Consider the following 25,874-nt stretch of genomic DNA (forward strand, 5'->3'; position numbering starts at 1 on the left):
CCCTAGGCAGCTGGAAGACATGTCTGTGGAGCAAGTTAGTTAGGACATGATGATAAAGTGGGCAGATATGGACAGCGTTACTGATGATGAACTCAAATTTAAAGAGGGTGATAGGTGGGGGAACAGCCGGAAGACCATTTGAATAGTCAAGTCAAGAGATAACAAAAGCATGGATGAGATTTTCTGCTCAGGTTACTTGAATCATACCTAGAGTGAAACAACTTATGCTGACCAGTGCCAAATTCTATTGTAAAAACTTATGGTCTAGGCTATCTTCATGAAACATCTTGGAGTTTCTGGCCTGTTCTTAATAATTGACCAAGAAGACGGAGAGAAACAGTGGGTTAGGGAACAAAGTTCGTGGTATTGACTGATAGGAGAAAGATGAAAGTTCAGGGCTAGGTCAGGGGATAACATTAAGAAACTTTTGCCTGGTGTGTAAGGGTAAGGGATGGATATGCAAGAGGCAGCTTAACCTCAATGGGTGACAAAGAAATCTGTAGATTCTTGCAGCTTTTGGGGTAAATGGGAAAAGGCGGGGGGAGAGGCAGGGAGGTAGAGATTAGGAAGACTGTTTGCAGTGAAGACAAGCTGGCATTATCTTCTCTGAATGATATTGGAATAATGAGCAGCTTTTGGCATAAAAAGGGAGTGTCTATGGTACATTATAAGGTTCATTCAAATCTGGAGGTTTGAATCAGCTGCTTATCATAAACATTCAAATCAGCACCAATTTCACTTATAGGAGCTGGAGTAAGTACCTCATTGGGTTCCTTCTGCATTGTAGGGATTGTATGATTTCCCCATTCAGCCTTTTGAGTCTGCACCAACTCTCTGACAGAACAGATTACCTAGGCCATATTCCTGTAAGTCACGTATTTACCCCGCTAATCCTCCTAAACTATACATTTTAGGACACTATGGAACATTTTAGCATGGCCAATCAACCTAACCCAACATCTTTGGAGTGTGGGAGCAAACTGGGAAAACTCACATAGACATGATGAGAATATGCAAACTTCACACAGACAAGCACCTAAGGTTAGAAAGACCCAGAGACCCAGGTCTCTGGCACTGTGAGGCAGCAATGCTAACCACTGCGCCATGTGCTGCCCTTGACCAGGATGAAACAGCATAAAGATGTCAATGAGGACTAGGGTATCTAAGGTAGAAGTGAGGTTATGACTGAGTAGAGGATAGCTACTGAATGGAAGGCCACAGGATACATGGCTGGATAAGTGCTGTTGTAAATGGCTTGAGGAGTGAGTTTTTTCTGTGGGTCAGGAAAGGAAGGGATAGGAGGAAGTAATCAGAGATAGCCTTACCTGTAACTGACAGAATAGGGGAAGCAATAGGAGATGTTATGGTAGGTGGGATGGCTGTGAATATGGGGAGAGGAAGAGATTAAATGAAAATGGGGGAACAATTAATTTGGGGATATTTAGTTGATAGAGATTGAAATTGCCAAGGATGAGAAGTTGCTCAGCGCTAAGGCTGATGGTGAAAAACAGAGACATGGCCTAGGTGAGAAACTCATGTGGCATTTGAGTGGGTGGCAGAAATGTGGTTTTTAAAAGGAGAAGTGAGGAGCATGGAACAAGGAGAGATGCTCAAAGGAAAAGAGTATTCCAAAGGGGTGTGTCTGTCCAAAGTGTGATTAGACGATAAGAGATGTTCTGCTGTTTTAGTATTAGGCTTGAAGAGAGAATCAAATCTGGGTTGAAGAAGTAGTGTATTATAGTCAGCTCTTCTTGTTTAATAAATGTTTCATTCTTTTCTAAAAATTCATTAGCAGACTTTGTAACTGTGGTCAGTAGTTGCCTTCCACGTTTCTAAACAGGAAATGGAAATTAGGGTTTGTCAGAGCCAAGTTTCATTTTGGGATCTGACTTGTCCAGTAATAACATCAGCTAGGATCACAACCCCACATACTCATACAAACAGGTGCACAATCACATGCCCACAGGCAAACAAGCATACAGACACATACACATGCAGAAATGCAGGCACATGCTGTCAAACACATGCATGCACAGATATATATGTATGGACATGCATTCACACACATGGGCACGCATAGATGGATCATCACCCACACACAAACACACAGACACAAATGCATGGCCCTTCCACTGTTGCAACGGCAAGATACGTACTGCATCTAACCAATGGAAGGAATGTGCTGTTTGATATAATCCATCAAGACCAGCAGATCTTATCAAACATTATATCCCTTCTGCTGTTTACAATGGGCAAGGTGCAGACTGTATCCAACCAACTCATACTTGTAAAACTCAAAATATAGTGTCCAACATGAGATGTGCTTCTGCAATTGGACAAAATTTGCTCAATAATCTTCACTGTGCTAAGGATTATGCTGACAATCAATTAAAGATCGTTAGTCAGGCTCACAGTGTGCATTTCGATGTAGTAATTCACAGGGCCCTGTGCTTTGCTGTCAGAAAGAACATAAATATACATTGCTTTGTTTCAGTTAAACAAAATAGCCAAGCTCCCTGGTTTTAATTTCAAACAATGCTTGGCAGTTAACTGTCAGCCATCAATTGGTGCATTCTCCATGGCAATGCCTCTACCGATCAGAGTCCACTTGCCAACCAATCAGCACTCATAGAACATATATTTGTTGTCTCCCCTGGATTTCTATTCTTGCGAATTATCCTGATGAGGTCAAAATGAAAATCTTCCATAAAATAACATCTATTCCTTCAGCAATACTCAAGTTAAGTACTATCAAATGACTACTCTAAAACTTATGAAGATTTTCCCCATTATCTCACTCAAAAATTATATAATTTCCTAGCTATTTCATGAACTCTATCTTAACATAGCCCCTTGGATATCGCTGAAGTGCAAAGCAGTGATAATGTCTTTTAACTAACACTCCACTAACCCTCTTTTTTCTATCCCTCCTACTATTTCTGTTCATTACATTTCCCTTTACAAATTTAAGCCACGACTCTATTATAATTATTATATCAAATCACTCCACACATTGCTTAAAGCTTCAAGGTATTTTATCCCCTTATTCCGGTACTTCTCTTTAAATTTCATCCACATAAAACTTTTAGCTCAACCACAAGTTGTTCCCTGCATATTTCCAAAATAGGCACTCGAAGTGAAGCACAATTATGATGACGAGCTCACTATGGAAAATTGAATACAAATAGCACATTGGACAAATAACATAATTTGCATTTAGCACTATTCTTCAAACTGAGGTTCTAGATGCCCATGGTCTACTCTGCAGGAAATCATCCAATTAAAAGTAGGATGTATAATAAGAAATAGAACCATAGAGTCCCTACAATGCAGAGGGCAGCCAGTCAGCCCATCGATTCTGCAAAAGCGCATCTTACTAAGCCCCCCAAACCTGCCAAAAACTCTGGCCTATCCCTGTAACCCCATGTATTTATCGCGGCATATCCACCAGGGTGGCACAGTAGCACAGTGGTTATCATTGCTGCGTCACAGCACCAGGGATCCAGGTTTGATTCCCGTCTTGAGTCACTGTCTCTGTGGAGTTTGTACGTTCTCCCTGCGTCTGCTTGGGTTTCTTCTGATTTCCTCCCATATTCTGAAAGATGTGCTGGTTAGGTTCATTGACTCGAACAGGTGCCGGACTGTGGCTGCTAGGGAAATTTCATAGCAACTTAATTGCAGTGTTAATGTAAGTTTTACATATGACTAATAAATAAACTTTAATCTACACATCTTTGGACACTAAGGGGCAATTTAACATTGCCAATCCACCTAACCTGCAAACCTTTGGACTGTGGGAAGAAACCCATGCAGTAGAGGGAGAACATGCAAACTCTCTGCAGGCCACCATCCAAGGCAGAATGGAGCTCGAGTCCCTAGCACTATGAGTCAGCACTATGTCACCATTCTCCTTAGATAACGCCAAGTATGGGTTTTAAAACGTGTAAATTATAAAGAAAGGAATATCAAATAAGGAAGGATAAGTAAGGAATTCTTCAGTTATGATTTTGATTTATATCACATTCTAATTTTAAAGAATGAAGATGCAGATAAGAGGAAACATATATGTACGAGGATGTACTTGAAGTTTATGAACATAAAAGTGTAAGTTCAGCAAAGAACTGATTAGAGTAGTATTGTCAGGATTTTCAATTTATAGGTGTAGAAAGAATTTTTTGTCTTTGATTTACAATTAAAAGATTGATATAGTTATTATGCCAATATTATACAAATAGATCCCAAACCCCGATTAGCACAAAAGCCCTGAGCATCCACTATTAACTTTGTCTTCAAACCTCATAAAAGTGGGAAACAAACTCCTTGAATAGTTCAAAATGTAGTTTAAATGTTTTTTTAAAGAATAACCTTATGCACATTTGAAGGAAACACACACACATTCTGATGCAACTTTCTCCTCCATTCCACAGCATCCCATACTTCAGAAACAAGGAGCTTTCTCCCTTATTTTCTTAAGGCACAGATTTGCTCTAGTTCAATATATTTCAGCAACCTGCCTATGTGTTAGTAGGTTCTTCTACTGAATAAGGAGAGGGGAGTGGGAGCAGAACTCATAGCTGAGCCTAATTCTGCCCTGAACCAAATCCACATGCACAGTTTCTGCTACTGTTAAGGGTGAGGTACTGTTAGGCTGGCAGTACCTGTGGAACTGTACAAAACCAAGTTAAGATTTTCAGGAAAGAAGAAGGAAATTGAAAGCAAGAAGAAGAAAATAAAAACCCAGCAACAAGAACAAATTTGAAACACGTACAGTAAATGCTCAGGATAATAGGATCCGCCCATCCTATTTTTAACATATTTCTGCTTCAGTTCCATGTGGGGGATTTTAGTTTCGCACTCAGCACAGTAGCAACGAGAGCTGTACTCTTGTACTTCCCCTTTTCACCCTGTTTAATCCCATGTGATTCATATCAGATTTATAAAAATGGCACAACCCAACCACGAACTATAAATACCATGGACTAGCTTTCTACTAATGGGCCAGCAAAATGTCAGAGACCCTTCATTGTATCATCTCTGCAGAATACAAGACAAACCCCATGAGAAAGACAAAACAAAATCCTTAGAAGGTTAACACCCATCACTGGGCGTATTATTCTACGTATAAACCATCTGTGTCTTCCCCTCCCAAAATTAGATTCCAGGCTGTAACTCACCATTTCTAGGCATAAGCAGATGATACACAAAATGTTGGTAAAGTGTCCCACAGTAAGTGTTACCTTGACCCATCTTTTCGGATACTGAAGACTTAGTGCACACATACAGCATTTTCTGTTTTAACTTCATAATGAGGTGCTTCATTCCATTTAACTGGACTGAGCATGGCTACAGCTTGGTTTGCCCAAGTTCAGGTCCAATAGGTTAGCAAGTCCACATGGATATTTTGTAATTAGTTAGATATTCAGCTCATATTAAAATCAGCTATCATGTTTAAGTCTGCAAATTGAGTTATAAAGGAATATTCATTGGAAGAATTTGTCTGCTTGATACTGACTGCTGACATGATCTCCCTCCTGTCCTGAGGGGGACCCACTCTTATCCAAGTATACATAGGCTAAAAATCAACCAGATAAACTATTGATAAGCTTTCTATTGCTATTCAATTAAAAACCTCCCATTGTTTGGTATTTAGCTTACATAGTTATCTGATGTGATATGGGAAAGCACCAGCCAATGACATGTCAGTCTCTTTAGATTTTATTGTTGACAGTTTATCAGTAAGCCTGGCGCACAGTGTCCTGGAGAACCATGACTTGATTCAATTATTAGATTACTGACTGCCAGAGCACCTCTTCCCAAGAGGTCATATTCAACTTGAAATGTTAACTCTGCTCCTTTCTCTACAGATGCTACCAGACTTGCTGAGGCAAAAACAGGAAGACTGAAAATACCGAATCCCACAGACTGTTGATTTCAATTGCCAGGCAAGTCATCTAGGAAATACTTTGACTCAAAGAGATTCCAGTGTCTGGGAACTATTGATTAATCTTCCAGTGTGAGGGCATGGTCAACATATGGCTCAGCTTTTTTAAAAAATGAAACACATCAATTGAGGAAATAACAAAATTTGAGAGATCGCCCATTGTGCGCTGTACCCTCAATTATGATGAGGAAGATAGAGGCCAGCACTCTGTGACAGGAAACCCAGGGCTAACATTAGCTATGATTCTTGAAACTGATTCATAGAACTATCAAACTATAACAGTCTGAACTTTCTACACTTTGTCTTGTTGCCTTTACGTTACTGGTGATAATGGTACCCAACTTTATCACAATCTCTGAGCATCTGCAAGAGTCAAGCATTGGGGGAAATTCTGCAATCTATCTGATGTTGGAAGTGGCAGCGGAGGTGACTGATATGAAGAGCAGCACAAAAGGGAAAAAAGTGCGTTTCAAGATTTGCAGATATGGCACTTGGAGGCCTTGATGCAGGAGGCAAAAGGGAGAAGTCAGCTCCTTCATTCACAGAGTGGGGGTGTGTAGAGTTGAGGGAGTCGCGCAAGGAGGGGGTAGCGTCAAATTGGTTGCAAATGACGAGACCCAGGCCCACCGTATGCAAGGGCTGCATAAAGTAGCAACAGCAAAATCATTTATTTTCCAGTGGCACAGTAAGATTTGTATATTAATTGAGAGGGTATATTTGATAAGAGGCTGCACCTCAAGACCAACATGCTGTCTTGGTCTATGTTTAAGTGCACAATAAATTTAATAATGTACCTCCAGAGAAAAGACAGTTAAAATCCAGACTGAAATGTATGTTAGAAATACCAAAGAACAAAAAAAAGTACCGCACAGGAACAGGCCACTTGGCCCTCCAAGCCTGTGCCGATCACATGCCCAAACTAAACTAAAAAAAACTTCTGCCCTTACTCAGTCCATATCGCTATTCATGTACCCATCCAGATGCCTCTTAAGTGTTGCTAATGTGCCTGCTTCCACCATCTCCTCTTGTAGCATGTTCCAGCCACCCACCATTCTCTGCATGAAAAACTTCCCCTGCACATCTTCCTCAAACTTTCCGCCTCTCACCTTAAACCTGTACTCCCCTGTAATTGACATTTCCATGCTAGGAAAAAGCCTCTGACTATCCACTCTGTCTGTGCCTCTCAATTTTGTAGATCTCTATTGTGTCTCCCTTCAGCCTCCATCTTTCCAGTGACAAGAATCCTAGTTTATTCAACCTCTCCTCATAGTGACCTCTTGAGACCAGGCGACATCCTGGTGAACCTTCTTTGCACTCTCTCCAAAACGGTCACATCCTTCTGATAATGAGGTGACCAGAACTGCACACAATACTCCAAATGAGGTCTGATCAAGGTTTCATATAGCTGCAACATGATTTGCAATTCTTATACTCAATGCCCTAGCATTTAAGGGAACTTAGGGAAATAAATAGTAATGACTTGCGGAGTGTACATATTACAGAGGCAGTGGTGCTAGAAGTCTTAAAGCTCATCAAGGTAGACAAATCCCCAGGACCTGATGAAATGTATCCCAGTACATTGTGGGAGGCTAGGGAGGAAATTGCAGGTCCCCTAGCCAAGGTATTTGAATGAATAATCACAGGTGAGGTGCCTGAAGATTGGAGAGTGACAAATGTTGTGCCTTTGATTAAAAAGGGCTGCAGAGAAAAGCCTGGGAATTACAAGCCAGTGAGCTTCACATCTGTAGTGGGTAAGTTGTTGGAAGGTATTTTGAGAGGCAGGATCTATAGGCATTTAGAAACACAAGGATTGATTAGGGACAGTCAGCATGCTTTTGTGAGTGGAAAATCATGTCTCACAAATTTGAGTTTTTTGAAGGGGTAACCAAGAAGGTAGATGAGGGCATTGCAGTTGATGTTGCCTATATGGACTTTAGCAAGGCCTTGACAAGGTACTGCATGGTAGGTTGTTGCATAAGGTTAAATCTCATAGGATCCAACGTAACGTAGTTAAATGGATACAAAATTGGCTTCTTGACAGAAGCCAGAGGGTGGTTGTAGAGAGTTGTTTTTCAAACCGGAGGCCGGTGACTAGCAGTGTGCCTCAGGGATCAGTGCTGGATCCACTATTATTTGTCATTTATATTAATGATTTGGATGAGAATATAGGAGGTCAAGGTAGTAAGTTTACAGATGACACCAAGATTGGTGGCATAGTGGACAGTGAAGAAAGTTATCTCCAATTACAACAGGATCTTGATCAATTGGGCCAGTGGGCTGATGAATGGCAGATGAAGTTTAATTTGGACAAGTGCGAGGCGATGCATTTTGGTAGATTGAACCAGGGCAGGACTTACAGAACGGTAGGGCATAGGGAAGAGTTACAGAACAAAGAGATCTAGGGGTACATGTTCATAACTCTTTGAAAGTGGAGTCACAGATGGACAGAGTGGTGAAGAAGGCATTCAGCATGCTTGGTTTCATCGGTCACAGTATTGAATACAGGAGTTGGAACATTTGGTTGAAGTTGTACAAGACATTGGTAAGACGACACTTGGAATACTGTGTGCAATTCTGGTCGCCCTATTATAGAAAGGATATCATTAAAGTAGAAAGTGTGCAGAAAAGATTTACTAGGATGCTACCGGGACTTGATGGATTGAGTTTTAAGGAGAGGCTGGATAGACTGGGAATTCTTTCTCTGGAGCGTAGATGGCTGAGGATGATCTTACAGAGGTCTATAAAGTAATGAGGGGCACACATCACCTAGATAGTCAATATCTTTTCCCAAAGGTATAGGAGTCTAAAACTAGAGGGCATAGGTTTAAGGCGAGAGGAGAGAGATACAAAAGTGTCCAGAGGGGCAATTTTTTCACACAGAGGGTGGTGAGTGTTTGGAACAAGCTGCCAGAAGTAGTAGGGGTACAATTTTAAAAAACATTTAGACAGTTACATGGGTACGATGGGTATAGAGGAATATGGGCCAAATGTGGGCAATTGGGGTTAGCTTAGGGGTTTTAAAAAAAAGGGTAGTATGGACAAGTTGGGCTGAAGGGCCTGTTTCCATGCTGTAGAGTCATAGTCATAGACATTTATGATGAAGGCAAGCATGCCATATGCCTTCTTAATCACCTTGGCCACTTTTAAGGAACTGTGGACTTGCACACCCAGATCCCTCTGTATGTTAATGTTCCGAAGGGTTCTACCATTTACAGTATAATTCACACCTAAATTTGATCCCCCAAAATGCATCACCTCACTTTTCCTGATGGGAGAAGGTGGAAGAGAGAACGTTTGGGGTATGTGGGGTCCTTAATTATGCTGGCTGCTTTGCTGAGGCAGCAGAAATTGTAGACAGAGTCAACAGATGGGAGGCTGTTTGCATGATGGATTGGGCTACATTCACGACCTTTTATAGTTCCGTGCAGTCTTGAGCAGAGCAGGAGCCATACCAAGCTGTGACTGCGTCACTGAATCAAATCTAAGGCAGCAAAACGGAGGCCAGTCCCAAATGATATCGTGATTGCCATCCACAGTCTTGCTGCAGAGCACATTAGCGAGTTGTAGTTATAGTTCTGTAAAAGTAGCCCATTGCTACAGTTCCATAAGGCCGCTTCACAGCTACCACTATTGTCTTGGGCCCAAAATTTCATCCCATACCCCACTGGAGGTCTTGAAACACTGTTTTAGAATCCCACTGCAAAGGCATTGGAAGCAAAGAGTGACCAAGTCCATGTAAGCAGTGTAGCCCCAAGAACTTGGATGCAGTCCAGAAAGGAATCTCACATGTGCCATACCTTCATATATTTAGCATTAGACTGATGCATTATTCCAGTAATAACCCCACCTTCACTCACCTATCAATATTCTTCATCAAGCACACCTCGTTCTTCATAGCCATAGCCTCACTTTACCCTTACATACTTAGCACTGCTGCAAGCTTTACACCCACGTCTCACAGTTTGCGCACATTGTCAAGTTGTTCAACTATGACAAGTATATCATCCAAACATATTACTCTACATTCACTGATAACCTCACTTCTCCTTGCAGGAGAAGGTGGCATATAACCACAGGCTTCAATTCACAGTGAATGATAAGCACAGCTACATGTCTTCATCCTGATGGAGGAGACAGAGCTGCCCATCACTGGAGTGGCCAAGATTGAGGCTGAAACCGTTGAAGATGTTTTGACCTAATCCAACTCATCACATTCCACTTTCCTTTCATCTTCCCATTTTTCTGATTTACAAAAGTACTGATAGTATAAACATTCACCTCTTCCTTTTCCCCTTCTTCACTCACTGCAACTCTATCCTCACGTCATTCTCTAAGGGCTGGAATCTGGACAGGCAGCAGTGCAAGAGATATACTGGCATAGGAGGCAGTCCAGAGACGGTTCACTACGTTGATCCTATATATGGAGGGATTTTCTTATGGGAGGAGAGATTGAGTAGATTGAGACTATACCCAATGGAGTTTAGAAGACTGAGAGGCGACCTTATTGAGATATAGAGGATTCTCAGGCAGCTTGACAGGTTAGATGCTGAGAGGTTGTTTTCCATTGTGGGAGAGTCTAGGACAAGGGGGTGTAATCTCAAAGGAAAGGGTCTCCCATTTAGGACAGAGACAAAGGGAAATTTCTTCTTTTGGAGAGTAGTGAATCCACGGAATTCTTCGCTGCAGAGGGCTGTTGTCTAGGTATGTTCAAGGTTGGGATAGACAGAATTTAAAATCAGTAAAGGAGTCAAGGGTTATGGTGATAAGCCAAGGAAAGTGGAGTTGAGGATCATCATATTAAATGAGCTATGATCTCATTGAATTGTGGATCAGACTTAATAGGCCGAACGGCCTACATCTGCTCCTATAGCTTAAGATCTTATAGGATTGTGAAGTCCAAGAAAAATAAAAGACTGATGAAGAAGAAACACCTTTATTCACACTGCTATCACAAATATTGATGGGCGTGCACGATGTAATGCTTGGCGTATTCACAGAGCTTCCAGAAAGCTTGCTGTATAAAAGGATCATGGAGGAGTGCAGCATCAGCTTGGCAGGCTGCTTTGTTTCAAATTTGGAGCCCACCCTTTCCAGAATGCAAGTGGTGTCCAACTCAATGAAAACACTTGCAGACCTAACCATTATGCCAACTCAAGAAACTCTGCAGTGCTCTGCATGTGTCACAATTTGTCATGACCTGCTGTATCTGGCACAACTCACCATCACAAGACCACGTCCATTATTACCACCTGGGATGCAGTGGCTCTTCAAGAAGCAAAGAACAGCGAAGGCTACCAACACCTCCTCTTTCTTATTGGGAATGCCTTAACTTGCATTGCAGCAGAAACAGAAGGCACTTAACATCTTAATGCTGCAGTGAAAGCCAAGCTTGGGGCCACACAATATCAGTTCACTGCCATGCAGGTTCAGACAGCTGCCATCATGGTTGTGGCTATCAGTGCTCAAAGGGTTCCAGGTTGAGCAATCTGTCCTGCAGTAGATTACAAATATTGCTGGTATGTTGTCAATTAGCAGTGGCACAATGAAGCAAATACAGGCTGTCCTCTCTTAGGATGACAACATTCAATATTTCATCTCTGCCTTACAATATCCTTACAGCTACTTGTTAGCCAGCCAGATTGCTGCCACCCATGCTGATGCAGTTCAAACTGGGCCTTACAGGCCACCTGCTTTCTCCACAGAAGCTAGGCAAAGTTCTGCCAACCACTGATGTTGTAGTTGGCTGAAACAATCATGGATTCCCAACAAGAAAGAGGAGGAGGTGGTAGCCTTCGCTGTTCTTCTCTTCAAGAAGAGCCATCGCATCCCAGGTGGTAATAATGGATATGCTCTCATGATGGCAAGTTGTGCCAGACACAGGACGTCATGGGAAATTGTGACACATGCAGAGCACTGCAGAATTTCTTGAGTTGCCATTCCTTGAACATCCCAATGACCGGCTTGGAATGGTGTGTGTGGCAGCACTACTTTCTACTGGCCACGTGTGTTTGGATTGCACACTGGAGGCATAAGCCAGGCAGTCAGTTGATAGCTCTGTTGTCTAGCAGCCACCCTCTGGTTTGATTTAGTTAAAATTCTAAGAGAAGAATGGATTTATGCAGAATAATAGCATTATGACTGCTACCAGAATACCGAAAATTCAAACATAATTGAACATAGTTTCACATTCAGGGAGTTGCAGTTAACATAAAAAATAGGAGGAATTGATTATTTGGCTTCTCAAGTCTGCTCCACCATCCCTATCTCAAAACCATACTCTTGCTCTCTTTTCTTGCCCTTTTACACCTTCAGTGTCTAGAAGGTCTAGTTCCTTCTTAAATATATTCAGTGACATGGCCTCCACAGCCTTCTGTGATAGAGAGTTTCACAAATTTTGAGTGAAGACATTTCTCCTCATTCTCAGTCTTAAACAGCATAGCCCATATCCTGAGACTGTGAGGGTCCCCAGCCAGGGGAAACATCCTGCAGCCAAGGTGTCCAGCCCTGTCAGAATTTTAGACATTTCAGTGTGACCCCACCCCCCCTCCCACCTTCATTCTTCTAAACTGTAGAGAATACAGGATTAGTCTCCAAATCTTTCCCCCCAAAATAATCGTAATTAGTCTGGCAAACCTTTGTTGCACACGCTCTACGGTCTGTTTATCCTTCCATAGGTAAGGAGACCAAGATCGCACAAAATATTCTAGATGTGATCACACCATGGCTCTGTATAGCTGCAGTAAGACACCCTTGCTCCTGTACATTAAACATTAAGATCCATCTTCATATTTAGATGAAGAACCCACAAAGACTTGTGCGTGCTGTTAATGGTACCTTGCACCACGTGGAACCTATTTCCTGTCAAAGCTATGTTTACACTCTGCCCACTTCTCTCTGATGTGGATATGCCGGCGTTGGACTGGGGTAAATACAGTAAAAAGTCTGACAACACCAGGTTTAAGTCCAACCAATTTATTTGATAGTACACTCACTAGCTTTCGGGGTTAGTCCCTTCGTCAGGTGAATGGAGAGTTCACATTCTCCATTCACCTGACAAAGGGACTAACCCTGAAAGCTAGTGAGTGTACTATCAAATAAATCGGTTGGACTTAAACCTGGTGTTGTCAGACTTTTTACTGCACTTTTCTGGCCAGAGAGATTGCAATTCATTCCCCTTTCCGGCAATAAAGAGTGAAAATTACTTCCTTTTGCAATAATGGACAGTGAATTGGAAGGTGTGGAGATGATAACCGAAAGACGAGGAAATTCATGGTCACAGTTGCCTTTGCAACCATAGGCAGCACCATCCTTGCCCTAATCATGAGCTTTTTTTTCATTCATTAAGGGGTTACAGGCATCAATAGCTAGGCCAGCATTTATTTCAAATGCTAATTGCACTTGAACTGTGTGTACTTCAGACGGCATTTAAGAATCAACCACATTGTTGTGGGTCTGGAGTCATATGTAGCTCAGGTTGAGGTAAGAATGACTGATTTCCTTCTCTGAAGGACATTAGGTTTTTACAACAATCGACGACGATTGCATGGTCATCATGAGTCTTTCAATTCCAGATTTTTTAAAAAATTGAATTCAAATTTCATCAACTACCATAGTGGGATTTGAACCCAGGTCTGCAAGGAATTACTGTGGATCTCTGGATTACTAGTCCTGTGACAATACAATGTCAACACCTCCAGGAAGTAATAGATTTTAATGAACACCTCTTTTCTAAAATGAAAATGTAAAATGCATTCAAGTACATCAAGGACACAAGATGTAAGACTGGTCATTGAAACAGTCACGTTTAGAGATAACAAAGGCATAGATGAGGACATCATCAGGAGATGAGCTGAGGCAGAGAGAAGATAAGTGATGTTAGATGAGATGGAAATAGTAGGCTTCAACGTTGGGATTAGAAGCTCAGAGTCAAATAAAATGTCTGGCTGAGCCTTCGGGAGAGTAAAGAAAGCAGGAACTGAAGACAATGGCTATTGTCATTATTTATAGTATACTTAATTGGAGACAATCTCTGCCCCTCTAATACTTAATGCCAGACAATTAGTAAGTGAAGGCATCAGAAGAGATAATGGCAAGGCAATGCTGGTATCAGAGTACATATGGAACCTGAGTTCATGTTTTCATTCAAACCCACTATGAATTAGAATAGATCCACATGGATTTCCAGGATTTGGTTAAATCAGTAATTCATGTAGCACATAACAGGTTAATGGCTGGGGGCAGTAAAATAATATATAATAATATAACAAAAACATATCATTTTCCTGACCTCCCCAGGCATCAGACACCTATTCCCACAATTTTGCTCTGGCAGTAAAGATTCCCCATCCATGTCTTTGGTCAAGACAGCAGTCAGATCCTGATTACAGCATCAGAGGCCAATCTGCATGTTTGAAGAATGTAATCTTAAAATTTGTGGAAACAGCATAGGACACTAGCAGGAGATCAAACTAATCCTGACTGCACAAATTTAATGTCCTGCTTGACCTTGCCCTGACTTTCAAAATTCAGCTTCAGTCCATGACCAACATGTGGAGATGCCGGTGTTGGACTGGGGAGGACAAGATGAGGGGTCACATAGCACCAGGTTGTAGTCCAACAGACTTATTTGAAATCACAAGCTTTCAGAGTGCTGCTCCTTTGTCAGGTGAAGTCTACCACCAAAATTACCTATTTCACTTCCATATCAGGCAACTTCACTTCTACCTACACAATATTGTTGCCCTGGTGTATTTGTCTGGAGATTCAACCAGGTTCTTGAGCTTAATATACTTCAGCTTTTCCACAACATTAAAAAGAGTTTTCAAAGCAAAATTCACACCAAATCCTGCTCACCTCCCACCCCCATGATTTCTTCTTGCAACTCCCAGTCACATCAACAACAACATTTCTCTTGCTTGAAAACTATTCCACAGAATTTTTCTGTAACCTACTCCAGCTCTACTTCCTGTGCATATCCTTCACTTTTCCAGCACTGTGTGCTGCTGCAGTGTTTTTCCTAAGTACAACATAGCAGCCCTCCCCTCCTTCATTGGTAGCATCAAGTCACTTCACCTACCTTACATAAAAACATAGAAACTAGAAGCAGGAGTAGGCCATTCAGCCCTAAGAGTCTGTTCCATCATTCATTATCACCATGGCTGATCAAATTCAATATCCTGATTCCCCTTCCCTCATTTCCCCAATCGCTTTAGCACTAAATGCTATATCTAATTTCTTCTTGAAATCAGACAATGCTTTGAACTCCTCGTATTCTTAGCTTTGAGACCCTCTTGATGTCTACCACTTTGACAACTCCTGCGGTCCTCTTTCTACTTCCCAGTTCTTTCTGCCAAATGTGAAGAACTTACAGGATGTGCTACTCCACAAAATGTTTGATAGTCTTCACAATGTCAGCAGAAACTGAGCCAGAAACTAAAACTAGCTTAGCAGTCTTGTGAAACTATAGTAAAAAAAAAACCAGGAAGTTTATTTTCTAAACAGTACCATTAATTAGAATTATTTTAATTGACTCATCGATTGACTTGTTGTCAACCGTGACTTTGACTAAGTATGCTCTGACTAAAGGGGTGACTCTATTGGGTTACTGAAGATCTTAAGAAAAAAGAAACTCTGTAATCTCAAATCAATTTATGTAACAAAAAAAAAGGGTGGGTAGGGAAGTGTCTGACCCTACTGAATGCATTTAGAAGTAGTTAGTCATAGTGTTGTTATGGACCATTACCCATGAACCTGATAAAGTGTTTATTTCAACTGTCTTTCAGTTTTAACTGTACTCAGCCCACAGAGAGTGGCCATTAAAATTTCAAAATTATTTCTATAAAAGAGAACAAAAAACAAAACATAATGAGCTTTTCTCCAGGAATTCTATCCATTAAAACAGTGTCTGAAATTAATTGTTTAGAGGTGAAATATTTAATTTAGTCCTCAAGGTCTGCCAATCATCATTCACATCAGGTCAGAAACATAGGCAAGAATACAGGTTTATAGTTACTTAACACCCTACTTAGGAAATCAGCAACAATTTTCATGGTTTTGCTTGTCAGTCCACTTTACTCAAATATAAAGCAAATAGGAGAATATTCCAGAAGAGTACAACATCAGATCCCACAGAATTCACAATAGTCGACCTCTATCTTGGGCTGAACATCCAAAGGTATGGTTTAAATTATAATGGATAACCGCAAGGCATTATTTCTGGACATTGAGAATCACAATGCAAAGAAACTGAAGATGATCAAAAGATTCTAGTTTATCAAAATAGAGAAAATATTACACATTTTATATATGTTGCATTGAAAGTTCTTGTTCCCTTAAATCCTAGTTGTCATTTTTTATATATTAATTCGAAATATCGGTATGTGACAATAAAGCAGCGCATATCTTTTTACACAGATTGTAACTTCATAAGCTCACTTCTACAAAAGGGATTTTAATAAATACACTCGTAAACCCGATTTTGAATCTTTCAATGCACGTACGTTAGTTAAATCGTGTTTGTGCAATAGACAGTAGTCGAATTAATTAGTAAACTAGATAGCAATAACGGCGTTAGGACCCTGGGAAGCGTTACACCAAACGTTACGGAGAGAGTATAACAAGGGTTTAGTTCGCAGACAAAAATGTACATCCAAAAGTTAATCTGTACAACCACAGCCCCTCCTCTCAGCCGGAGAGGCTCCATACTACCTGACTCTACTCAACAGGTGCACTGGGCAGCCTCCACATCCGCATTTAAACAGCGAGTTCCCCCTCCCCCCAGGCCAGCCCAGCACGCACAGAGAGACTGTGGAAATCTCAGCCCACTGTCCAGACTCTCCTTACCTGCAGGAGGAAGACGTTGCCCACCAGCAACACCAAAACATTCCGCCAACTCGGCTCCATCCCGATCCAGGAAACGACACCGTCTGCAGCGCAAACTTTCCTTCCACCTTTTCCTCCTCTTCGTGTTTCAGTTCACGAGATTTGATCGCCGACTTTGTAAACTTTTTAGAAAATAACAAAGTTCATTTTGATGTTTGTAAACTTGCAGTCGAATCCCATGATGTACGCGGAGTGTGTTAAAACATCAACCTGGGCTGGAAGAAGGAAGAAAGTTTAATTAAACAGAGGGTGGGGCCCAATCTCTGAAACGTCAGAGAAACATTCCGAGCACTGACCTGCTGTTAAGTTCGGGCAGCACGAACTCCAGTTCAATAAACAGGCAAGTTCCATTTACCTGCAACCTTATTAGTGACCCACTGTATGAAGTAAAATATGAACAAACCTGGTCTTTTCCCAGTCATTTACACTGTGAACATACTGATTCATCTGAAATGGCTTTAAAATAAATACCATACGTTTGACAACCCAACAACATAAGTGTTATCAGAAAAAAAATTGACACTGAACTGCATAAATGTTAGGACAGGTGACCAAAAGGTATGTTTGAGCAGGTAGAATGAGTATCTGTGGGGAATCGAAAATATAAATCCAATCAAGGATTTCATTCGAAAGTAATAAGGCTGAAATGAAGTAGAGTGGGAGGAGGATCCTTCGAAATATGAGCATAGGCAGAAACCAGTTTGGCGGAAATGCTCTATTTATGTCCAGTAAACTACGTAATTAAGGAAGGAGCTGTTTACAGGAGAAAAATCATTGCTTTAAGGCCTTTGCAGTTAGAGACACGACTGTCAATGGTGGAGGGATGGAAATCAAGAACCAGAATTCATCCAATGCTTACAGTGAACAAGGAGGCCATTTGGCCCATCAATCTTCACTGACTGTACTATAGAGCATCTTGCCCAGGCCCACCCTCCTGCCCTATCCCAATAACCCTACATATTCACCCCACTAATCTCTCTAACCTACACATCTTGAGATACTAAGGGAAAATTTAGCATGACCAATCCACCTAACTTGCACATCTTTGGAGTATGGAAGGAAACTGGAGCACCAGAGGAACCTATGCAGACAAGGAAAATGTGCAAGCGTTACACAAACAGGCATCTAAGGCTGGAATAGGCTGTGTCCCTGGCGCTATGAGGCAAATTGGATGTAAGCAGATGGTTGTAGGGCTGAACAAGATTATAGCAATAGGGAGAGCTGTGACTGTGGAGGGATTTGTTCCTTTGGTTAAGAAAGGTAGCAAGAATAATCCAGGTAATTACAGGCCAGTGAGGCTTACTTTAGTGGTAGGGAAATTATTGGAGAGGATTCTTCGAGACAGGATTTATTCCCACTTGGAAATAAGTGGACATATTAGTGAGAGGCAACATGGTTGCTGAAGGGGAGGCCATGTCTCATGAACTTGATTGAGTTTTTCAAGGAAGTGACTAGGATGATTGATGAAAGTAAGGCAGTGGATATTGTCTACATAGACTTCGTTAAGGCCTTTGACAAGGTCCCTCATGGCAGACTGGTGCAGAAGGTGAAGTGGCATGAGATCAGAGGTGAGCTAGCAAGGTGGACACAAAACTAGCTCGGTCAAAAAAAAGAGGATAGCAGTGGAAGGGTGTGTTTCTGAATGGAGGGCTGTGACAAGTTGTGTTCCTCAGGTATCAGTGCTGGGACCTTTGCTATTTGTAATATGTAAAACGTCTGGTTTCTGTTGAAGGAGCCAGCTGTGATTCTTGCCAGTGAGAAGCTCAAGTGGTCATCAGGTAGGTTAAAGTGAGGCTGGACAATAGCGTCCTAGACTCACTAAAGACAGGCAAAGCATATCACTAATATTGAAATCAAGGGCACAAAGCCCATTTTGCCAGCAAAAAGGGGCCGCTATGACTGGGGGAGACAAGAAACCAGGCTCATTTCTGATTTTTTGTCTCTCACCTGATCAGACCAACTTGCATCACTGAATGATGGATGGGACAAGGTTGTACTCAATGGCTAGGAAACTGAGATCGAGGCAGAAAGAGAAGATAATGGCTGCAATCTTACTGATGTTTAACTGAAGCCAATTTTTGCTCACCCTATACTAGATGTCAGACAGGCAGCATGACAACTTCGAGTTAGTGCTGGTGTTGGGCGAAGTGGTGGTGAAGTAGAGCTGGATTTCATCAGCCTGAATGTGAAATCTGACATTGTGTTTTTAGATGATATCACCAAATGGCAACATATAAACGAGAAATAAAAGGGGCCAAGGATAATCCTGAGGAACTCCAGAAGTAACAGTATTGAAATGGAAAAGGAACAAATGGATTGGTAAGAACAGAAGCTAGCAAGAGACTTCTGCCCAACTGGATAATGGAAGAGGTTGTCCAAGGTAGATGAGGTGGTCAGCTGGGCCAAAGACAATAAACAAATAGATAAGGATGAGGAGGGGTTCATGGTCACAGTTACAAAACATACCATTTGTGACCTGGTATGGTTGTTTCAATATTGTAGCTGGGGCAAATCTGATTGAATAATTCCATGCATGGAATTGTGCAAAAGCTTGGCATTGATTTGGGAGGTGGTCACGCACCTAAGGACCTTGAAGAGGAAAGATAGGTTGTAGCTGTGGCAGTTGTTGGTAAATCATACTAATTAAACAATTAGGAAAAAGTTAACAGCTATTCATCTTGGCCATCATTTCTTCCTCACACAACACCGCCAAGAAAAAGGTTAACATGATTTTCATTTCATTTCTGTGGGCATGGCTCTGTTTTATTCAAGTTTTGTGATGAGATTGGAAGGAATGGGATTGTTCTCTTTAGAAATGAGAAGAGTAATTATGCAAATTTACTTATTTGTCACAAGTACACTTACATTAACACTACAATGAAGTTACTGTGAAAATCTCCTAGTCGCCACATTTCAGCACCTGTTTGGATACACTAAGAGAAAATTTAGCATGGCCAATGCTTCTAACCAAGACCTTGTTCGGGGGGAAATCAGAGCACCTGGAAGAGCCCACGCAGACATGAGAAGAAAGTGTAGACTTCACGCAGACAGTGACCCAAGCCAGGAATTGAATCCAGGTCCCTAGCAATGTGAGGTGCTAACCATTATGCCAGCATGCCACCCAAGCTAAGAATTAGTTTTCCATTTATTGGAAATTATGAAGGATTTTATTGTATTGTAGGTAGAAAGAAACTGTTACCACCAGCAAGAAGAGGGGAGAACCAGAAAATATTGTTCAAAACGATGTATAACTTAAGTTTAATTTGTGTTTGAAATATTAATAAAAGGAAAAACTAAGTTTTCGTTTCATTTAGAGGTTGCTGTGAGTTGGGTGCCAAGAAATCTAGCATCCTATTTGTATATATGAATTTTGAATAAAGTTTTACAACTCTTGAGGAAGTAAGTTACCAAGAAGTTTATAGTTTAGTGAAATTAAAAAAGTAGAAAAAATTGTGCTGTTGCCTCGTGACAAGGGCCCAGAGACACAAGGAAACGCAGAAGGGCGGTCAGTTAGTATCTGTACACCAGACAGTGAAGGCAGATAAAGTGATCTCTTTGGTAAGAAATCCTGCAAGTCTGCTGGTTGGACTGAGTTGAGGGAACTTCTGTTTCCTCTGAAGGTGAAATAATAATGAGTTAAGATTGCAGTTTTTGGGTGTCTCAGGCAGAGAAATCAGCTGAAGGAAAACTTTAAAAGGGGAAAATTGTTTTTTTTTGCTGAGAGCCACTTATGGAACTGTTTAGCTTTTGTCATTTATACTATTGAGCATAAAAACCCCAACATTTAACAATGGTTAAGAAAATATTGACATAATTATATCAAAATCTTAGAACTGAGTTCTGATGAAGAATTACGTCAAGATATGAACCCTACTGCTTTCACTCACAGTTGATCAGAGCATTGTGTAATTGAAATTTTAAAACCTTAAAACTTAAGACAAAAGTATAGCTGAAAATAATAACAGACAAATCCTATCTGAACAAATGCTTACCCATTTAAAATAAATTGATAGATTCCTCCAATTAAATAGAGAAAACTATATGAGAACAAACAATTGCCTTGCTATTAGCTTCAATTATAATTTCCAATCTATTGTTTTATTAATCCTACTGTAAAATTCTGGATCTATAAATAAGTGTAGCTATATTATGTAATCATTAGAGTACAAGCTAAAGTGTGCATAAAACAATTTGCAGCAATAGGATGCATAGCTGAATTTTGTGTGCTCAGACAGGGCTTCACTCCCTGCCCAGATATGAATCTTTGGTCAATATTCAGAAAGTAATGTGTTTAATTCAGAGCCTTGAGCAGTAATCCAAGCTGACAGCTCCACGTTTCAGATATATGGCCTCCATTTGTTTAACTTGGTAATGTCTGCTTAAATAGTTTAGACTGGTCATTGTCCCAAATGCTCCATGTGATCTAACTGGTATTCATTCACGTCCTTCAATTATCTGATTGTTTGGTTCACCTTTAGAACTCTGCTTACGTGGGTAACTGGCACAATAGCTAACATATTTGATGATGGATCAGAAGATTTCAGGCCCAACTCATGGCTGGTTTGAAATAATACTTTTTAGACCTCAGCTCGAATCAAAGTGTTTCGTTCTAATGAACTGGAGGCCAGTCTTTAAGCTGTTGGAATTTTGTTTCACAGGCTCCAGGGCTGGCTTCTAATAAACCTTAAAAGTTAAATTGACAATCCTCAAACTCAGTGATAAAATCTAATTTTTTTTGTGAAAGCTGACGTGAGTTGAACTGTCGTTTGCTAGCTTCAAGTGCCAATGGCTCATGTGTTATTAAATATACACTTCCAACTGCCTACTGTATAATTCAAATGCTAAAAATGAGTTTTCTGTTTTTTTCTTAAGAATATTCCTTTCTGTTTATTTCCCTATTCTCCTAAAGGTACTGGTTTTTGTGAGTACCTTACACATGTGGCTATTCTTCTAGCCTATTTCAGCTGAACAAAATAAGTGACAGCAGTTTACTGACTTGTTCCTCAGGGCAATGCCTCAAGTGGTCATGGTCAAACTGCTTGGTTTTAATTTCAAATAATAATTAGCAGTTAACTGTCAGTCACCTGGTGCATTCTCCATGATAGCACCTCTATCAATCAGAATCTACTTTCCAACCAATCAGCACTTTCTTATCTTCCAGTATAAGTTATTGTTTCTCCTAAAACAGTATCCTTGAGAAGTATCCTGATGAGTGCAAGACAGAAAGCTTCAACATCTCTTTTTCAGCTTTACTGGAATACTTTTTAAATTATTTATTTTTCTATTGATGTTTTTAAAAAAGAAAACGCAAATCATTTCTAAGAATTCAACTTGTTTTTCCTTACTCATATTCTACATTTAAAAAAATGTTTTTATAGTGCTCATTAACTCTCATCAGTATTAATTATTTCCTAACTGTTCTATTTAGAATTACCAACACTTCCCTTTTTCAATGGGAAATAGCCTTTCAGCCTTTGTACCCAGAGGCAAGCTCACTGTTTTCTCAGGCTCCCCTGTCCCTACTCAGAAATTGGCTCTGTTGATATTTGGGTTGTCCATCCACCCTCCTCCTTTAGAGTGGGAGGTAGAGAGTCACCCCACTGCTCCCCTTGACAACTTTTGCCCAATGTCTACTCTCCTAGCTTTGCCCTCAAAAGCTCGTACACCCCAAGATGAGCTCATGACCTTGCAGTTGGCTCAAGCTGGCTATCTGGTCTCCTCAATCCTGGTTCAGATGCCTGGGGTGCTGCTGTTCTAAAGAATATTTTTCAGAGATCCTCACTATTGCTTCTTTTTCTTCCAAAGTCACCAAACAATCTTGCACAGTGTTTTCCCTCCCTCTATGAAGACCATCAGTTAGAGCCTGATGTTGCTCTGCGTTTGTTGCTGATAGGCTTGTTTGTATTTCTTGAGCCTATCAACAAATTCAGAACTCTCAGGTTCTAATTGGTGTCCCAAAGCCTCCAGCTAGCACGGGCCCCTCGTTGATTAGGTGCTGTGCCTAGGCATGATGTGTTTCATTGTAAGTCTGCCTCTGGCAACAAAGCAAATGAACTCATATCACTGCACTGTGACAATCCCTGTTATTTAATTTGTATGAGGCACTGCTAACTTCTGCTTCTCACTCCCAAAGCAAAAACTATTGTTTGGAATTACCCAAGATTCTAAAGTGGTCAGACAGGTTGGGGCAAGATACGTTGAGAAGGTAGTAGTTTCTATTAATTCATCACAGCACTGCTAACATTCTGCATTCAACACTCAGACAAATTTCATACAGTGTTATTTGTTAAGTATAAGGTAACACAACCCCCCGTCCACCCCAAACATTGCTGCCAAATTCAGAGAAAGCTGTAATGGTGGATGTGAAAGTCAAAATTCTCTTATCTCATACTTTTCATACATGCAATTTCTTAGCTGTTGGGAAATTACAATTCCATCACGGGTTATTCAAATTTCTATCCAACTTGCTTTACCTCATTCATTCAAACACTAGCAGCATTCATCCAGAAGCAAATTTTTCTTTATAGGTGTTTGAGTCATCTGGTGTTTACACTCATTCAATTGCACAATGGACTGTTCAAAAGTTCAGATGTTTCCAAAAATAAACCTTGTGCCTAATCTCCATTTGCTGGAAGTCTAATAACAAACTGGAGATCTCCTGCTTTTTGGGAGAGGTTTTCTTATGGCTACACTCATCCTGATGCATTCTGATGCATTCTGCACCTAGATTCCTTGCAGTGATCCTAATTTCCAGAGATAGCTCCAGTCAGTCTGTTGTAATTACATCTTCAGTCCTTGTAATGTGCTTCGTTCTTTGTTGAACAAGTCACCAAAAGCTTGAGGGGCACCACACTGCATTAACTATGAATGACCAGGAATCCCTCCCACTCTTACCACTTGCCATGTTTGAAGGATTTTGCAGGTTGATGATCAAACTGTTCCTGCAATATATCCTTTTTCAGTGTGTTTCTGGCTACCTTCTCACTAAGACGAATTCCATTCACTTTTTATCCCTCGCAGGCATCTAGATTTCTTCCTAAAAAGCCAAATAATGAGAAATTTAACACCCACAATGATACTGATAGAACTGTATAGAAAGTAATTCCCTAAGCTGTCAAGACACTTGAAGCTTGCTTTCACAAAACTAATTCTCATTTATCACAATTCTTATACAGCAAGACCTTTGTATTTTGCTGTCTCACCTGAGGAATGAATGCACAACCCTGCTGTAGAGGACGTCCCTTATCCTCCAGGATCAATTGAAATATTTCCCTTTCAGTAGTGAAGAATAGTAATATGATAACTGCAAATTGTCTCAGGATTAAAGTTGACTACTAGACGACCATACAGTGTGAATAATAATTTCTAACTGGCAAAGTCACATTTTTGACTGAATCTATGGCCATCTATTGCCATTTTGAACTTTTTTCCCTGATTCCTTAATGCTATGTGTGCTCCTATTGATTTATGGTGTCTAAAAAACCACGAGGTAATCTTGGTAACTTGAGCACTTGGAGCACATTATTGTAAGCATGCACTGATTCAGATAGATCTAAGACCACACAACCAGAATCCACTCTGTCAGGAGCTAATTCTCCAGGGGTCACCTGACCGCACTATTAAAGGACAGCTTGTCGTGTTTGACGAATTTATTGGATTTCTATGAGGATGTGACTAGTGCGGTGGACAGAGGGGAACCGGTGGATGTGGTGTTTCTAGATTTTCAAAAGGCGTTTGATAAAGTGCCTCATAAAAGATTGCTACAGAGGGTTAGGGTGCACGGATTTGGGGGTAAGGTGTTAGCGTGGATAGAGAATTGGCTGTCTAATAGGAAGCAGAGAGTTGAAATTTGCTGAAGACACGAAGATGAGTGGTAAAGCAAATTGCGTGGAGGGTGTGGAAAGTCTGCAGAGAGATCTGGATAGGCTGAGCGAGTGGGCGAGGGCCTGGCAGATGGAGTATAATGTTAGCAAGTGTGAGGTTATCCACTTTGGCAGAAATAATAGTAGGAAAGATTACTATTTAAAGGGCGAAAAGCTGCAGCATGGTACGGTGCAAAGGGACCTGGGGATCCTTGTGCACAAATTGCAAAAACCCAGTCTGCAGGTGCAGCAGGTGATCAAGAAGGCAAATGGAATGCTAACCTTTATAGTGAGGGGGATAGAATATAAAAGCAGGGAGGTCTTGCTGCAACTGTATAGGGTACTGGTGAGGCTGCAGCTGGGGTATTGTGTGCAGTTTTGGTTGCCGCACTTGCGCAATGATATTTTGGCCTTGGAGGGAGTGCAGAGGAGGTTCCCTAGGCTGATACCGGAGATGAGGGGGTTGGACTATGAAAAGAGACTAAATAGACTGGGTCTGTACTCGTTGGAGTTTAGAAGGATGAGGGGGGATCTTATAGAGACGTATAAGATAATGAAAGGGATGGATAGGGTAGAGGTAGAGAGATTCTTCCCGCTTAGGAAGAATAGCAGGACTAGAGGGCACAGCCTGAAGATAAGGGGGGGGTGCAGTTTAGATCGGAGTTGAGGAGGAACTTCTTCACTCAAAGGGTGGTGAATCTCTGGAATTCTCTGCCCGTTGAAGTGGTGGAGGCTACCTCGCTAAATATATTTAAGTCACGGATAGATAGGTTTTTGACAGACAAGGGAATTAAGGGTTATGGGGAGTAAGCGGGAAAGTAGAACTGATCCACTTCAGATCAGCCATGATCTTATTGAATGACAGAGCAGGCTCAAAGGGCTAGATGGCCTACTCCTGCTCCTATTTCTTATTTTCTTATGTACGTACTCCAAAACCCAATATACATTATATACATTATATACATAGATTACATTCCTCCCTCTTCAATCCAAAACTCCCCCAGCTGAAACATATATACAACAGAGGAACATACATGCAGAGCATTGCAAACCATTACAATCCCCAACATAATCCATTCAGTCAGTATATATGGACATAATCTCTGGCCATGCTTGTCCCAAAGCCGGAAATCCTGCCAGAGTTCAATGGACCTTTGCATGGTTCATGTCCTGCCCATTACAATTCCCGT

General features: G+C 41.0%; 1 protein-coding gene across 1 annotated transcript in view; it reads right to left on the minus strand.

Moving 5' to 3' along the window:
- Positions 1–17,151, minus strand: part of ptprja (protein tyrosine phosphatase receptor type Ja) — a 180,080-nt gene extending 162,929 nt beyond the window's left edge. The window contains exon 1 of the mRNA XM_080190430.1: positions 16,784–17,151. Coding sequence (XP_080046556.1) covers positions 16,784–16,843 — 60 coding nt within the window. The 5' untranslated portion in view covers positions 16,844–17,151. The remainder of the gene's footprint in view (positions 1–16,783) is intronic.
- Positions 17,152–25,874: the final 8,723 nt, after the last annotated feature.

Source organism: Carcharhinus amblyrhynchos, chromosome 6, assembly GCF_965287045.1.
Source record: "Carcharhinus amblyrhynchos chromosome 6, sCarAmb.v2.hapA, whole genome shotgun sequence".
In the NCBI taxonomy this organism is placed as follows: domain Eukaryota; kingdom Metazoa; phylum Chordata; class Chondrichthyes; order Carcharhiniformes; family Carcharhinidae; genus Carcharhinus; species Carcharhinus amblyrhynchos.